General features: G+C 39.3%; 1 protein-coding gene across 1 annotated transcript in view; it reads right to left on the minus strand.

Moving 5' to 3' along the window:
- The window catches only part of LOC101443920 (succinate--CoA ligase [ADP-forming] subunit beta, mitochondrial-like), a 32,792-nt gene that overhangs the window by 10,742 nt on the left and 4,831 nt on the right, over positions 1 to 17,219 (minus strand). Inside the window, 3 exon segments of the mRNA XM_071208288.1 lie at positions 5,643 to 5,805; positions 5,995 to 6,094; positions 15,777 to 15,957. Of these exon segments, the coding sequence (XP_071064389.1) occupies positions 5,643 to 5,805; positions 5,995 to 6,094; positions 15,777 to 15,957 (444 nt within the window).

The following is a 17,219-nucleotide window of genomic DNA, read 5'->3' on the forward strand; positions in this document are numbered from 1 at the left end:
CTATTAAAATTATATTACCAAATACTTAATAACATAGGAAAAACACATCAGTAGTATTTGTGGGGGAAAATGATACAAAGTCCTAGACTGTAAAAAAACAAACAGAGAATAAACACAAAGTATATTTAAATGTAGACTCACACTCAAACGAGTATATTTAAATGCGGACTCACACTCAAACAAATAAAACAGTGGGAAAAAAACATTAAATGATATGACTTTTATTTTCTAAAACAAATGTTTTCAAATAAATATATTACTCTTACCCAGAACAAAAGTAACTTCCATTAAAAATAATAATAAGGGAAGCGGATTTGGCTCAACAGATAGAGCATATGTCTACCACATGGGAGGTCCAGGGTTCAAACCCAGGGCCTCCTGACCCGTGTGATGAGCTGGCCTCCGCGCAGAGCTGATGCGCACAATGACTGCCATGCCATCCAGGGGTGTCCCTCGCGTAGGAGAGCCCCACACGCAAGGAATGCGCCCCGTAAGGAGAGCCACCCAGCACAACAAAAGTGCAGCCTGCCAAGGAGTGGTGCCACACACAGAGAGAGCTAACGCAGCAAAATGATGCAACAAAAAGAGACATAGATTCCCAGTGTGGCTGACAAGGATATAAGCAGACACAGAAGAACACCCAGCAAACGGACACAGAGAGCAGACAACTGGGGGGGGGGCGGGGCAAAAGAGGGTGTAGAAGGGGAGAGAAATAAATAAAAAATAAATCTTTAAAAATAAATAATAATAATAATAATAAAATAAAATCAAAAGACTAATTTCACTTTTCTATCCAGGCACCTAATGTTTCAGTAACAAACTCATTCTAAGGTATAATTAAAAGTATATTTTTGCATTCCCCACTGTTTGCATAGCAAAATAGTCCCTCAAATCCTTAAAATAAGGCAACAGCCAGAGAAAACAAAACATAATAATCTATTACTTTTTTAAAAAGATTTTATTTATTTCTTCCTACACTTCATAGTTTGCACTAGCCATCTGCTCTCTGTGTTTGCTCATCTTCTTTTTAGGTGGTACCAGAAACCAAACCCAGGACCTCCCACGTGGAAGGGAGGCACCCAATCATTTGAGCCACCTCTGCTCCCTACTTGTGTCTCTCATTGTGTTTCCTCATTGCATCATTTTGTTGCATCATCTCCCTTGTTGCATCAGCTTGCCATGCCAGCCCATCACGCCAGCTTACTGTCTTGCTCCTGTTCTTTAGGAGGCACCAGGACCTCTCATGTGGTAGGTGGGCACCCAACTGTGTGAGCCACATCCGCTTCCCTCTATTACTTTTTAAAAGAGTTTAGCATTTTTGTTTTTGTTTTTAAATATTTTTTAAAAAGAACCTTACAGGAAGTGGCTGTGGCTCAATCAGTTGGGCTCCTGTTTACCATATGGGAGGCCCTGGGTTCGCATCCCAGTCCTCCTGTGAAGGCAGGCTCACCTGCACGCCATGGAGAGCCATCGGCCCATAGGCACCACAGAGTGCCACCAGCCCACGAGCACCGCGGAGAGCCAACTCAGCAAGGTGACACAACAAAAAGGGAGACAAGTAAAAACACAGAAGAGCGCGCAGCGAATGGACACAGAGAGCAGACAAGCAAGCCACAAGGGGAGGAGGAAAATAAAGAAAATTAAATACAGACCCACAGAAGAATGCACAGCGAATGGACAGAGAGTAGATAGCAAGCAAGCTACAAAGGTCAGGGGGGCAATTTAAAAAAAAAAACAAACCCTGTCTCCAAGGAAAAAACTGCCTAGCCGAGGAAGAGGAACACGTTAAGAGGGAGATTTATATCTCCCTATATATCTTTGCATCTTTTTATTTTGTACAGTGTGATTGGATTTCAATACACTAAAAAAGTTTATAATAAAAGAGTTCATTGTAACTTCTGAGACTAAAGGACAGAATACTAGCAAGCCTGAGTAAAGAGAAATGTTTGATATTATAGTCTAATTTTAAATTCCTCTAGAAATTTCAAATGAAATGGTATTCTTCATTTCCTCCTTAGCAGAGCAGTTAATAATTATAAGCTTTTATGAAGATCTAAAGAGCAGGGGGGAAAATCAGATACAAAAAACCTATTGGACTATTTCAATGCTATTGAGGTTAAAAAAGAAAAAAAAGACAAATTCAGTCCACAGATAACCACAAAATATAATTTTAGTCAACAAAAGAGATAGAGACCAACAAACCTTTAAAGCATTTGGATATTTTAATTTAGTTTTACTTGTCTTTTCTTTTTGTACCTACTGATAAGAGAAATGAGCTACAAAGAAGGAAGCAGAGGAAAGAAGGGAAAAGGGGGTAAAAAAGATAATATTACATTCTCACTAAAGTAATACTCCAACAGTTGGCTGCAAGTTAGGAAAAATGGTATAAATATAATACATGTGAAATAATAATAAATAAAAGAAAGTAAAAGTCTCTATTTGTATTAATTCCATGTGCAATCAGAAAGGAACCAATTTAAATGGGGTAAATGGAGGTCAGTTCAAACACTGACTACCAGGAGTGGATGTGGCTCACGTGGTTGAGCGCCCATCTCCCATACGGGACATCCTGGATTCGGTTACTGGGGCCTCCTGAAAAAAAACAAGGACAAACAACAAGCAAGACAAATGAAGGGGCCAACTCAGGGACACCAGTGTGGTTGAGCATCGGCTTCCCATATGCAAGGTCCAGGTTTAACCCCCAGCCCCTGGTACTTAAAAAAAAAAACATTGACTATAGTTTTATGTTTGGTCATTACTGCATAATGAATAGCTGTTTCCTGTTAAAATGATTTGGTTTAACTTTTAACCTTAAGTGATAAACTTTCAAGACAATTTAATTTCTAATAAGTAACCGGAATTTCAAGTAAATCCCTTTTTCTTGGCCTGGTCTTAAAAAAGGTTTTGGCTTAAAATAGAAATCAATTTAAAATTATAAGACAAAGCAGCCTCTTACTAAAATAAAGGATCTCTTTGAAAATAAAGTTTGAAATTCTTGCAGCACATTTCATATCTACTCCAGGCAAAGTACAAAATGACACAGTTAAATGCAGGACTCACTCTCAGCAGACTGCAATGTTTTACTAGAAAAACAGTAAAGTAGCAAATGTGATTTGCTAAATTGGATTTGTCTCAGCCCAAAAATACACAACAGGCACTTGGGTAAATGTTAAGAAATCTGATTTAACAAAAGTGCCAAATAGAGAATGGGTACTTAAATTGATTTTTTGGCACACCAATTCAGTGGTAAATATCTGCCAAGGCAACATGATGTGATAAATACTAAAGAAAACCTGGAAAAACCTACAATTTACCTCCTAAAAACATATCAATAACAAAAGCAATGTTTAACTATCAGTCAACTCCTATCTGTAGGATTTTAATTCAAACTAAAATGCTCCTTTCATTTTAGTTTAAATAGTTTATTTTGTTGTTGTTTGAACAGGAAGGCCTTACTGTTCATAGGGATTCCATAAAAGTTGCTATATTAGTCAGCCAAAGGGGTGCTGGTGCAAAATACCAGAAATTGGCTGGTTTTTATAAAGGATATTTATTTGGGGTAGGAGCCTACAGATACCAGGCCATAAAGCATAAGTTACTTCCCTCACCAAGGTCTATTTGGAGCAAGCTGGCTGCCAGCATCTCCAAGGGTTCAGGCTTCCTGGGTTCCTACGTTCCTGGGGCTTGCTTTTCTCTGGGTTCAAGGTTCCTTTCTTCCTGGGGCTGGCTTCTCTTTCCTCTGTGAGCTTACTTCCCAAGGCTCCAGCTTAAGTCTTCAGCATCAAAGTCCAATATCAAAACTCCAACATCAGAAACCCTTGCATCAAAAGCTTCAACTCTGTCCTTTGCCATGCCTTTTATCTGTGAGTCCCCACCCACCAAGGGGGGGAGACTGGGTGGGGACTCCACACTCTAATCATAAGTCAATCATGCCCAGGCACAGATCAGATTACAAACATAATCTAATATTTCTTTTGGAATTCATCAACTACATCGAACTGCTACAGTTGCCCAGACCCCAAAAAGTAACACAACCGATTCCACATTGGTCTAATGTGATAACCTCAAGGAATACTTACAATGCTTTTAACCAAATGATTTTACTAGTATTGTATTATTTTTAGTCTGAATCATTACAACCATATATTACTTTTGTAATTTAAAAAAAAATTTCCCTAAACAAGACTCAAATAGTTCTCTGAAAATTCAAGTTCTTAAAATGAACTCAAATTTCATCCTTTTCCCTAATGCTTTAATATATACTTAATAATAAATGATTGGTTTGCTCCATTTACTCCAGTCAAGATGAGCTACTCTGGATGGGCAACATTTTAAACTCATATCTCAGTTTGTCCAGGTACATAACCTTATTTCTAGCTATAACAAAAAGTAAAAACATAACTATAAAACTATGGAGCTGTACATTAGAAAGTGGTCAAAATGGGATTTTGTAGTTATATATGTAACAAAAAAAGTTTTTAAAAAACTAGCAAAATTATATAAGTTGACATTTAATGTTAACTAAAAGGAAAAAGAAAATGTAGCAAAAATATCTAAAATTATAATTTCTGAAAATTACAAGGTTATCTTCCTGAGGTCCCTAAAATAACTTACAAAACTAAATTCTACTATATAGGGAAATCTATAGAAATAGACATCACTTAAAAACAAAGCAATGCTTATCTTATACTCTGAATGGGTTTATACTACCATCTAGTGTTAGACCTTAAGAATACTTTCTTATAAAAAGTAAAAGTTGCAATAGATACTCAACACCACTCAAACACTATTAGATTTAATTAATTTTATGAAAAAAATCACAATACAGAATACAACAATTTTTAATAAGCTGTTTTATGTAAAAGAGCTATTTTCATGACCCTTAAATTCTCTAAATTCTACACAATAATATTCTATATCAAATCCTTTTTTAAGGTTTCCAAATAGGTTCTCAGCTCCCTTCAAAACACAGATTCTCCTCGCAGTACCTCAATAATGCTCTAAAAAACCTAGATTAATATAGTATAAAAAGGTTAACAATGCTCTTTCCAAGCACCAGATCTATGAAAGGACTTTCTCTTCACTTGATCTTATGCATTCCAGAGGTCACAAAGAGAACAAAGCAGAGCTACAGTTATGCTCCTTAAAGCCATACTGTTTGCCACTAAACATCGCCCTTCACCTTACCAAGTACCAAATCATCTAGCAAAACAAACCCCAAATTATAAAAAGTAACAGGAGTTTGAAAAAGAAAAAGATAAAGCAATCAATATACATTCACTTACTGGGTTCAGAGATTTTCTCCTCGGTTAGAATATTATACCACGCTAGAAATTATTTTTTCTTTCTATGGAATCTATAGACAAAGCAGAGAGGATTCCTGTTGTTCTTGGGAAACAGATGTGGAAATTTTAAAATAGGATTTTGTCTATAGCTTTTTTTTTTATTTCCCCATATTTTAAATCAAACTGTATGGTATCAATCATACTGTATTTTTTTTAACAATATAAATATCATGCCCTTGATATATACAAATAATTGTTGGTATTTTTTTTATCTTTCCCCTACAAAAAACAATCATCAACTTTCAAAACTGAATGCAATAAACTTATACGAAATGTATCACGTTTATAAATACTCACTTGAAATGACCTTTCCATTGTTATTGCAAAGTAGTATTCTCTCCTGGGATATTTTCGCTCACAGACCAATACTTGATTGCATATTCTGCCCTTTACTCCTGTTTGTTTGGTAATCAACTTTTTTCCAATCATTTATGAGGAAACAGCCATTGCTTCTTCTGGACTGAAATAATAAAAAAAAAAGTAAACTTCTCTCCTCCAACTGAGGGAAAAAAGTCCACATCATAGACAAAATTTTATCTCATCTAGCATTTAAATCTCAGTATTTTCACTAATTTAATAAAAAAGGCATCTTTCACAAGATGTTTTATTCTTCAATAACAACAATTTTTCTTTAAAAAATATAACTTACGAGAAAATTATCTTCACTCCTCCTTTGAGGCCACTTTCAAATGTCCCTTTACCTCTACCACCAGCTAAAACCTGTGCCTTTATCACAACATCTTTTGAACCTAGAAGAAAAATACTTCTATTAGAAATGAAGCATGGACAAATTGCAAGACACATTTTGTTATTCAGCAAATATAGTAAAACGTGTTATTAAATAAAGCCTTGTTTATCCAGTTCAAAAACAGGACACTCCACAAATATAGATTTTCTAGCAGATTGGAACATCTAAAAAGCTACAACTTTAAAAAAAAATTTACAACTCATATTAAACCCTTAAAGTATACTGGTTATATCCTTTCCTTGATCTTAAATATCTAGTAATTTGGAATACAAACTTGAGGCTCAAATGTCTTTCTTTAAATATACTTTTTTTATTTATTTGTAAAAGATACATAGATTACATAAAATTCAAATGTCTTCTTAACACTTCCCTCCCTTTCTACTGACATTTAAACTTGCTTTCCTGTGAAAATTTTGAGTTAAAATTGCTACTTTGAGCATAAATATCCCAAGACTTGGGGAAGGTGCTGGCCTTGATTCCAATTTAGACTGTCCTGCTAAAAGAATGCCTTGTTAATGTCAATTATTGAAGAGTACTGTTAAGAAGAGTCCTACCAGGAGTTATTAAAGTATGTTTACCAAAAGATTCCAGAGTGCTCCGCTGTGATAGCCAATTTTTAAAATAAACAGTCTGAAATATTCTTCTTTAATAGGGCGACTGATCACTACCTCTTTGCCTCCCTGTAGAAAACCAGCAACTCGTTTTTCAGCCTAGATCTAGGGCAAGCCACACGTCCTTGGAGAGATTTTCCAAAAGGATTCCCCTGATAGGCAGAATTTCAGAGCCCCCTCATTTTGGTTCTCATAGCATTTTGCCCCTACCGGCATTAGCATTACATTATAGCAACATAATTAAGCTTTGAGGTCAAGGTTAAGGGCCTTATCTTATTTGTTATATCCCCGGCACAAAGCAGTCTCAGGGAAACAACTACTCCATAAATGTACATTCATCTGAACAGGCTGAAGGAACAGGTACTCTGTCTGCTCTTGAGGATCCCCTAGTGCATGTACCAAGGAGAAGGGGACTCCCATCTCATGAGATGGCTCAAGAACCACACAAGTGAAGTAACAAATGCAGTTGGAAATCAAACAAAGAAGAAATAACTTCATTTACACTTACACAATTTATCACAAAACAATGTTTAGAAAATGAATTATGTAAATGACACAACATGGAAAATGTTTACCAATTAAATCAGAAGATGGTAAAAATGACAACAACAATAAAAACATCTCTTCCTCACATCCTACATCCATTCTGTCAGATCATTCTGATTCTACCTTCAAGATGTAGACTCTTCATCCCTTGGATCCTGGTCCCAGCCACCACTGTTTCTCACCTAGATTATGCTTGTCCCCAGCAGAATATTCTCAACGCAGCACCACTCCTCTAAATTAGCACCCTGCACTGAAGGCCCACTTCATTCAGAGTAAAAGCCCAAGTCCTTGCGGTGGCCTCCGAGGTCCTGTAGGAACCATCCCCTGGCTCATCCACTCAGCTACACTATGCCTCCAGGCCCAGGTGCTCAGGCATCCTCTACCTGGCACACTCTTCTCCCAGATGTCATTTGGGAAAGGCCCTCACCTCCTCCAAGTTGCTCTTCAAATCACACATTGCCAATGAGCTGATCGTAATCATCCTACTAAATGCCGCAGCCCACTGCCTGTCTCACCTGCGACCCATCCCCCTTACCCTGTTCTTTTTCTTTTTTCCACAGAATTCATCTTCTAAAATAATATATAAACTTTATAGTTTGTTGTTTTCCTCCCTGACTAGAATAAAGGGTCCAGGAAGGGAGAATCTTTGTTGTGGTCATTGAGGTTTTCAAGCTCCTCAGAAGAGTTCCTAATACACATTTTGCTCTATGTTGAATAAAAGAATATTAAAAATGCAGAGGGTGCTCATAAATCTAGATTTTATGCTGCTCTTGAAAAAACTCAGAATTAGAAACACTGGGTCCACAGTCCTGCTACTAGCACTGACTAGGAGTTTAGACAAGCTTACACAGGGGAGACCCTTTCCAATTTGCCATAGTCCTCACCAGTCCCAAGTGTTACAACTAATATTAGTTGCAAATTAGAGAAAACTTAGAAGTTTCTTTTCTTAAAACCAACAGTAATTTTCTTATTGAGAAGACAATAAGTAGTGCCAAAAACTATGACAAATTAAGAGTTCACACCAACCTACAAGAATGTACCGTTCATCCTACCTCTTTCGGTTACCAAGTCCTGATAAAACCTGAGTCTACAACTCCCAACTTAAATAAAATCCCTTTTCCAGTACTTCAGAAATATTCATTTATATCCAAAGAAGGTAACCATAATTCAAATAGTGCAGATGTAATATAAAAATAGTCAATAGCTAAATCAGTGCTTTACTGGGCTAAATTCAAACATTCCTAGTCATTAAACTTGGAACTTATCACACTGACCTATTAAGTAAGGATAAAGGAAGCCCTATTTATTCAAAAATATTTTTACAAGAAAGAAGGCTCTTCCCCCAAAGTGTCAATTTCCTTTTATTAAGAATATAAATTCTTTAAGGGCATAGATGATATGTCCTCAAAAATTCCTTCTAAAAAAAAGTCATTTACAACAAAAGAAAAGCCATACACACACAAAATTAATGACATACAGTCTCATCAACTCTCAAGAAGGGCAGAAGGACTGGAAGATAATCTGAGAACAAATGATTGAAACAAATATTTTATTCAATTACATTAATTTATTCACCATAAATGATTACACACCAGACACTGTGGTGGAGCTGTAAATACAATGTTGAGCAAAAAAGACCTACCCTGCCCTCAACAGAGCTCACAGTCTTATAAGAACTGGCCTTTGTCTCTGGTCATAGATCTTTTTTGTATATATTCACTATCCCTCCTCGTTTAGTCATTCATAAATGTTTTCAACATTCCTCCTTATATGGTAAATTAGTTAATAAAACACTGGAAAGAAGAATATAGAAGGCAAAGTCCTACTGTAGGTCATGTAGAAATCTCTCTCTAAGGTGGCATTCATTAATCTGTACCCACCCTTTGCATATATTTATATGTTTGTTCGACCAAACAGCGATTCTAACTTAATTATTCTAGAATCCAAACTATATTTCTATAAACAACAGGAAAATCATAAGAAATTCCGCCAAATGCCTTACTGACATCATATTCCCCTGACCTAGTAACTTAGAAAAAAAAAAACAAGAGATGGTAATTCGCTCTTAGAACTGATGCCAAAATATAACTACTTCATTTCTCTGTGCTTACCAACCATTCCTTCCAAATCCATTCTAGAATCTTCCCAGTGATCATCAAGCTCACTATTTTTCATTTTATGGACTCTCATGGCTTTACACGTCTTTAAAAATATTAGGATTAGATTTCTTTCCAACCATTCCTCCATTTCTAACCTCAGTTATTCACAATAAGTAAAACTCACCTTTAGGACAGTGCTTCCCAACTTTTCTCACATCATGACACACACAGAAAAGATAAAAATTTGTATGGGGGGATGTGGATGTGGTTCAAGCAATTGGGCTCCTGTCTACCATATAGGCGGTCCAGGATTGAAAACCCAGGGCCTCCTGGTGAAGGCAAGCTGGCCCACGCAGCGAGCTGGCCCATGCAGCAGACTGCCAGCCCACACGGGAGTACCACCCCACACAGGAGTGACGGCCAACGAGAGAGCTGACACAGCAAGATGACGCAAGAAAAAGAGACACAGAGGAGAGACAATAAGAGACTTAGCAAAACCAGGGAACTGAGGTGGCACAAGAGAATGATCATCTTTCTCCCACTCCAGAAGATCCCAGGATCCATTCCCGGAGTCACCTAATGAAAATACAAGCAGATAGAGAACACACAGCGAATGGACAGAGAGAGCAGACGAGGGAGGGGGGAGAACTAAATAAATAAACCTTCACACGCAAAAAATTTGTATGGAATACTAGGCAAAATGGTCAGGGATATTTAGGGGTAAGAAGAGCCAGCGGGCTGTAAGGCTCAGTGGTCCCACACCCCATGCTACCTCACCATCTCCTGAAAGGAATAGTTTGGCACACCTGTAATACATTTGTACCCTAGTACCTCAGTTGATAGCAGGTATTTAGGTAAGAGTCTTTAAATAAATGAGAATTAGCATTTTGTGAATGTTACAATAGCTCAAGAAGATAAAATCTTCATAAGGTAACCAAAAACCAGCGTTGGGAATTGCTAGATAAAACCAGGTGTATCTCTAAGGTATCTCATACCACACGTAGTGTAATCAGAGCTCATAATCAGTACCTTCTGATATTAACAATGACTCATAGCAAAACATAAAACTGTCCTCAACATCTTTATAGTAGTTACTAAATAAATCTTTTAAAAAGTAGCATTTCTGCTCCTCTAGATTGAAAGATCCTCAATAGTCACTGATCCACCTACCATACTATAATCATTTACAGGGTTTTTGACAAGATAAAAAAGATGTCTCCTGCTCCAAGGAGCTCAAGAGCAAAGCTGACTACCAACTCCTTACACCTTGGCCTCTGAGAAACGGACAGAAGCCCTGGTCCCAAAGAGCCTGCCAGAATTACTCATAGCCATAGTATATGCCACACACACACTTTCCTCCATAGATTGCTCTTTCCTTCATAGTTAAGAATCTGCGGTCACCCCTCGGGCTGAAGTGTGGTTTGCTGGCCCGGCGGGGGAGCAACCGCGGTAGGCCTAATTCCGCTGCCCCCATAATAGGGTGGCTGGTCGGACTCACCGCCACCCCTGAAGGGAGCTCGGCATGGGCGCAGAGTGCCCTCGGGTCTCCCCTTCTCGGCAGCCATGCTTCCGCGGCCGCCCCTCCTCCTGAATGGCGCCATACGATGCCTGTAGGGTGTAACCCTTCTTCTTCCTTCTCCCTGCACAGGCCCAGGGCGGAAAATTCCAGTCTGCCCTTTTCCCCTCCCCCCACAGCAGCAACAGCCAGGCGTGGGTGGAAAAATCCAGTCTGCCCTTTTCCCTCCCCCCGACAGCAGCAACAGGCAGGTGTAGGCGGGAAACACCAGTCTGCCCTCCACCCCAGCAACAGCAGCCACCAATCCCTAAACCCTGCACCTTCCCCCAGCAACAGTGACAGCCAATCCCTAACCACCACCCCTCCCCCATCCGGTACCGCCCACTGACCTTTTGCCGGCAACCAATCAGAACAGGGCGTGGCTTCGACCAATCAGCCTTCCCCAGCCCCTATAAAACTGTTGCCTCTCCCTCAATAAAGTTGACTTGCGTGGTTACCTTGTCTCCGCGGTAGTTCTTCTGCCGTGCGCCCTCCAGTCCTGAGAGCCCCGACAAGGGCCTGGCCTCCCTTGTCCCCAGTTCGTCGCCTGCTTCTCTGGGCGACCCTTCGTCGCCGGCTTCTCCGGGCGACCCCTTCGTCACCGGCTTTGCCGGGCGACCCCGTCAGCCGAACCGCGCAACCCCTTGTGAGACCGACCCCTCGTCCCAAGCGGGACCGACCCCTCGTCCAGAGCTGGACCGACCCCTCGTCCCCAGCCAGACCCCACCTCTACCGACCGAGCAAGCTGCCGCAAGAATCATTACAGGTTTTTACAAGAAGTAAAAAACCGTGAAGAGGGGAAGCAGATGTGGCTCAACCAATTGGGCTTCCATCTACCATATAGGAAGTCCAGGGTTCAATGCCCAGGGCCTCCTGGTGAAGGCAAGCTGACCCATTCGGCGAGCTGGCTCACGTGGAGTGCTGGTCCACACAGCAACGCGGCTACACGCAGGAGTGCCACCCTGCATAGGAATGTCATCCCATGCAGGAATACTGCCCCATGCAGGAGTGCTGGCCGATGCGGAGAGCTGGCGTGGCAAGATGACACAACAAGAGACATAGAGGAGAGAAAAAAAGAAGTAGCAAAAACAGGGAACTGAGGTGGCACAAGAGAGTAATCGTCTCTCTCCCACTCCGGAAGGTCCCAGGATCAGTTCCTGGAGCCATCTAATGATACTACAAGAAGACACAGAAGAACATACAGCAAACGCACACACAGAGCAGACAATGGGGGGAATGGAGGAGGGGGAGAAATAAATAAAATCTTAAAAAAAAAAAAAAACCGTAAGAGATCCAAATAAATACTACTAGTTTTGAGAAAATTTTTCTACACAAACCTTTCTTTCTAACAAAACACTAAAATTTGACTAAATGCAAAAATATATGGAAAACTACTTAAAGAAAATGAATTATAATAATTTGGAAATAAAAAAAGAAATAGCTATTACTGACATCATTATAAATGAGACCCTACTAAGATTGGCAGGAAAAAACACTGCACACCTTCAGTACTATTATGATAGAAAGAATCGGTAAGCAAAAGAAAGCATCACTCAAGAGATCTAACAAAGATAAAAGAAAATATTATTGAGGACATGATTTCACATGATATATTTCATATTTTCGTTCTGAAATGTAAATGCTCTTACCTAAATAGAAGCAGATATGCTGTAGAAACTCATTGTTTGAATTTTTTTTCCACAATAAAGATGTACTTGTTTTTCTTTTATAAGTATATATAGCATTTTATATATACTACAACAAACTTACTACCTAAATCACATAGAGTAATCCAAAGAAAGTCAAAAGCTCAAAACAAAAGAGCTATAGCAAGACTAATCACACACAGGAAGGATTTTTAAAGTTCTAGAAAAGTTTAGCTGAATTATGAGCTTGAGATAGCACAATTTTCAAGATTCCGTAGTCTCATAATTCTGTTAACAGTCCTTTCATTATTTCAAAGGGTTTTATTTGGAAATTCTGGTCCTCAGATCCTTTCCTTATAAAACATTTCATTGTTCTTCTCTAACATGATTCACGATAAAGATGAAAAAATTAAAGGGTCTGAAGTTCATCACTAACAACAGAGTAGAATAAGAAAACCTTCAACTTTTCTCAATTACATTTCCAAGTCATTGTTCCTATTTTGCTGGGTCATCTTTAGAAACTAACTTTTAAGTCACAGAAAGAAGATTGAGTCTCTAAAAGGTAGTTATTTAAAAATAGACTTTGTTAGAAATACTTCAGGAAACAAAGTACATTCATGAGTTTTCTTTAAAACTTAATACAGGGAAGTGGATGTGGCTCAAGCAGCTGGGCTCCCACCTACCACGTGGGACGTCCCAGGTTTGGTTTCTGGAGCCTCTTAAAGAATACGAGTTAAGTCAGCGAGCTGACGCAACAAGATGATGCAGGGAGATGACGGAACCAAGAGACACAAGGAGGAAACACAATGATAGATACAATGAAGAGGGAGCAGAGGAGGTTCAACTGATTAAGCGCTTCCATCCCCCATGGAAGGCCCCAGGTTTGGTTCCCGATGCCTCCTAAAAAGAACACAAGCAGACAGCGAGTGCAAACAGCAAGTGGGGGAGAAATCAATAAATCTATAAAAAGAAAAAATGTAACATGTAAGAGCCTCTAATAATATAGTGCTTCAAAGGAAAAATGAAGTACATACTATTTGTATCATATGCTCAAGTTCAAACTACAGGTCACCATTAGTTAAAAATTTCACAGAAATTAGTATGAACTACCCAAGGCTTATGCTGAATAAAAAGAAATTTGCTTGTAATTTGACTAAGGATCATTTTTTTCTGATTTACAGAAAAATAATTGTAATTGAAAACTCATGCTTTCAAGTCAAAGCAATCACAGCCATTTCATTCAAAAGCATAGCTAATAATACATAAAAATTGAGGGCTAAAGAGACCCACAGGTTCTATGGTCATGGCAGATGGAGTTCACTGCCATGTCGGTTGGCCCTTCTTTGGAGCTGGTGTTTCTGCGTGATGGAACTGGACTCAGATGTGATCTCTTTTCACAAGCCTTTCATGCTACTTTACTGGAATTGTATTTGGTGCTGGGCTTTAAGATATATCTAGGGGATTTGAATCTCTGGATTGACAATATGATAGCCAGGCCCTGAGCCTCAACAGACTTCAGCTCCTATACTCTGATTTAGTGGACTTACCCCACTCAGCAAACATGGAGTTGAAGGTCAACCACCACACCATGGAGCCTAGAGTGCCTACAGCTGAAAGCAGGAGGACTGCATCCAGTATCCATGTGGAATCTAAGCCCCCTCTTGACATAGATGTGGAATGGACACAACCAAGCTAAGGTCCACAGGAAGGAGGAATACAGCAAGGATTAGAGTGGACTTAATGATATTCTATTCATGAACTATTGTGGTTAATAATCGAGAAAATGTGGCATTGGTGTGGAAAAAGTGGCCATGGTGGCTGCTGGTGGCGGAGAATGGGAGGAAGAGATGAGATGCGGAGGCATTTTCGGGACTTGGAGTTGTCTTGAGTGGTGCTGCAGGGACAATTGCCGGACATTCTATGTCTTCCCATGGCCCACTGGATGGAACGTGGGAGAGTGTGGGCTACGGTGTGGACCATAGGCCATAGGGTCATAGCGATGCCCAGAGATGTACTCACCAGATGCAATGGATGAGTCATGATGATGGGGGAGAGTGTTACTGTGGGGGTAGTGGTGGGGTAGGGTGGTGGGGGTGAATGGGGACCTCATATTTTCTGAATGTAATATTTTTTTTAAAAATGAATAAATTGAGTAGAGTTTGAAAAAAAATACATAAAAAATAACATAAAAATTTGCTGAAATTGATAGGCCCCCACTTTTGAAAGATAAGCCCATTCTAGAAAAAAATTAGCCTAAGGAGATAGAAGTCAGAATTAGTAGTTATCAAGATGAAACCTTTAAATTTTTAAGCAGATTTTAAATATTGCACATCTTCCTTGAAAAACTAATGAAAGAAAATCTTACCAGAGAATAATTAAAACCATCTTCATCAAATGTACATTAAGAGAGATGAATTGTGCCCATCTACATAAAACTGGTGGGATTTAAAATATTGCTAAAAAGAAAATGCAGTATATAGCTAAAATCTTATATCATCATTACTAAGTTCTACTATTAAATCCTGTAAAATGTAAACCTAAACATATTTTCTAAAGTCAGAAACTGATTTTTTAAAAATAAGATAATATAAATGCAATCTAACAAAAGATACTAAAGGTTCTGTTATTAATAAAAGAATCTACTAATAATAACATGGGCAACTACTAATTCATTTATCAAATATTAGTATTTATTGGTTATCTAAGCCTCAGGCACTCTTCTAGGAGTTTGGGATCTATAACTGAATAAAATAAGACAAAGAGACCCTGCTCTCACAGAGCTTACATTCTAGAGCTCAACTTCTTATTTCCCTTTGATTCTGTATTTTTCACATCAATTAGAAAAAAAAGGCAGGGGGAGTATTAGAGCTCTCCTCATATTCACATAAATAGCTAGGATTTTCCTTCACCATTTCCTTCAAGAGTCACTACATCATTATTTTGTGCTATAAAGTAGTAAATAAAATTTCCTTCTTCACAGACATTCCAACTAAAAACAGGACTTCAGCTTCCTAATGCCAATGTAAGTGACTATGAAGTTAACTAACCACCATCTCATAACTATTTTAGAATTTCAACACACGAGTTCCATCTACTCTTTTAAGTAAATAAAATTTATTTTTTTTAATGATATAAAGGCTAAACATTGTCATTAAACCAAAAGCAACATTCACTTTTTATTACAGTTCCCATGTCAAGGTGGCATAAGTTTTTCTCAATTTAGTACCTAATTTTTTGGCAATTGCATAAGCTTCATCTGGTGACTTTGCCACCTGTCCTTTGGGAACGGCGACACCCGCTTCTTGCAGCAATTCCATGCTCAGGTACTCATGTAGTGAGAGGCTCCTTTGCTGTTGCTGCTGAACTTGGAGTCCATGGCTGTTAAACAATCCAGAACCTCCCAGAACCTAGGGAAATTAGGAACAAATTTATATATAACAGTGATCTGGCAGTTATTCTTGTTAGAAACAGCTTCTCAACATACTTTTTTACAGAAAGAAGTACCTGGCTCTTCATAACTGTAACAAAACTATTTATTAAATCATCAAAATAGTCAGAGTACCTGAATTACAACATAGACGCTAATTTACCAGCAAAATACCAAAAGTTACCCTTATAATTTTAACTATTTCCTTCTCATATCTAGTCCTTATTTTTTCTTTCAGTTGAGCTTTTTCCATTTATTTCCAGTGACCTACAAGACATTTCAATCGCAATGTCAAATTCAGCAGACCCAAAACCAATCTCATCTTTGCCAACAAACCAAAAATTCTTCCCAATTTCCTCTATCGTTCCTCTGGTACCTAACAAATTGATGTACGTGATAACTGAACGACTTGGTACCATATCTCTTCCATACACTCAAAACTCAAAACCTGGGAAACGGACTTTGGCCCAGTGGTTAGGGCGTCCGTCTACCATATGGGAGGTCTGCGGTTCGAACCCCGGGCCTCCTTGACCCGTGTGGAGCTGGCCATGCGCAGTGCTGATGCACGCAAGGAGTGCCGTGCCACGCAAGGGTGTCCCCCGCGTGGGGGAGCCCCATGCGCAAGGAGTGCGCCCGGGAGGAGAGCCGCCCAGTGTGAAAAGAAAGAGCAGCCTGCCCAGGAATGGCGCCGCCCACACTTCCTGTGCCGCTGACGACAACAGAAGCGGACAAAGAAACAAGACGCAACAAATAGACACCAAGAACAGACAACCAGGGGAGGGGGGGAAATTAAATAAATAAATAAATCTTGAAAAAAAAAAAAAAAACTCAAAACCTGGTATCCGCTGGAGTGGACATGGGTTGTGGCATTCATACTCCCAAATGCTAGGACTATAGGCTGCTGTCGGCTCTTGGCTGAATCTTTTCATGGGAGCCTCCCTGCCAAGTCAAAGCCTCCTTCCCGTTGGCGGCCTGTACCCCGTGATTGGCTGGTGGTGGCTGGGGGAGGGATAGAAAGGCTAGGCACCTCACCCCATTTTTGGACAACTCAGGAGAGACATCCCAGGTTCAGAGCTCCCATAGGCTCAGCTGATATCACCTGCAACCAGATGAATCTGTCTACTCATTACTCCCTCCTTTCCACACCCACAAATGTGGATCCAGAGAATACCTTCTAGTAAATGTCCTCCAGGCAAATGTCAATCTCAGAGTCTGCTCCCTGGAACCAACCTGCAAAACCAT

The sequence above is a fragment of the Dasypus novemcinctus genome, chromosome 15 (genome assembly GCF_030445035.2).
Source record: "Dasypus novemcinctus isolate mDasNov1 chromosome 15, mDasNov1.1.hap2, whole genome shotgun sequence".
NCBI lineage: Eukaryota > Metazoa > Chordata > Mammalia > Cingulata > Dasypodidae > Dasypus > Dasypus novemcinctus.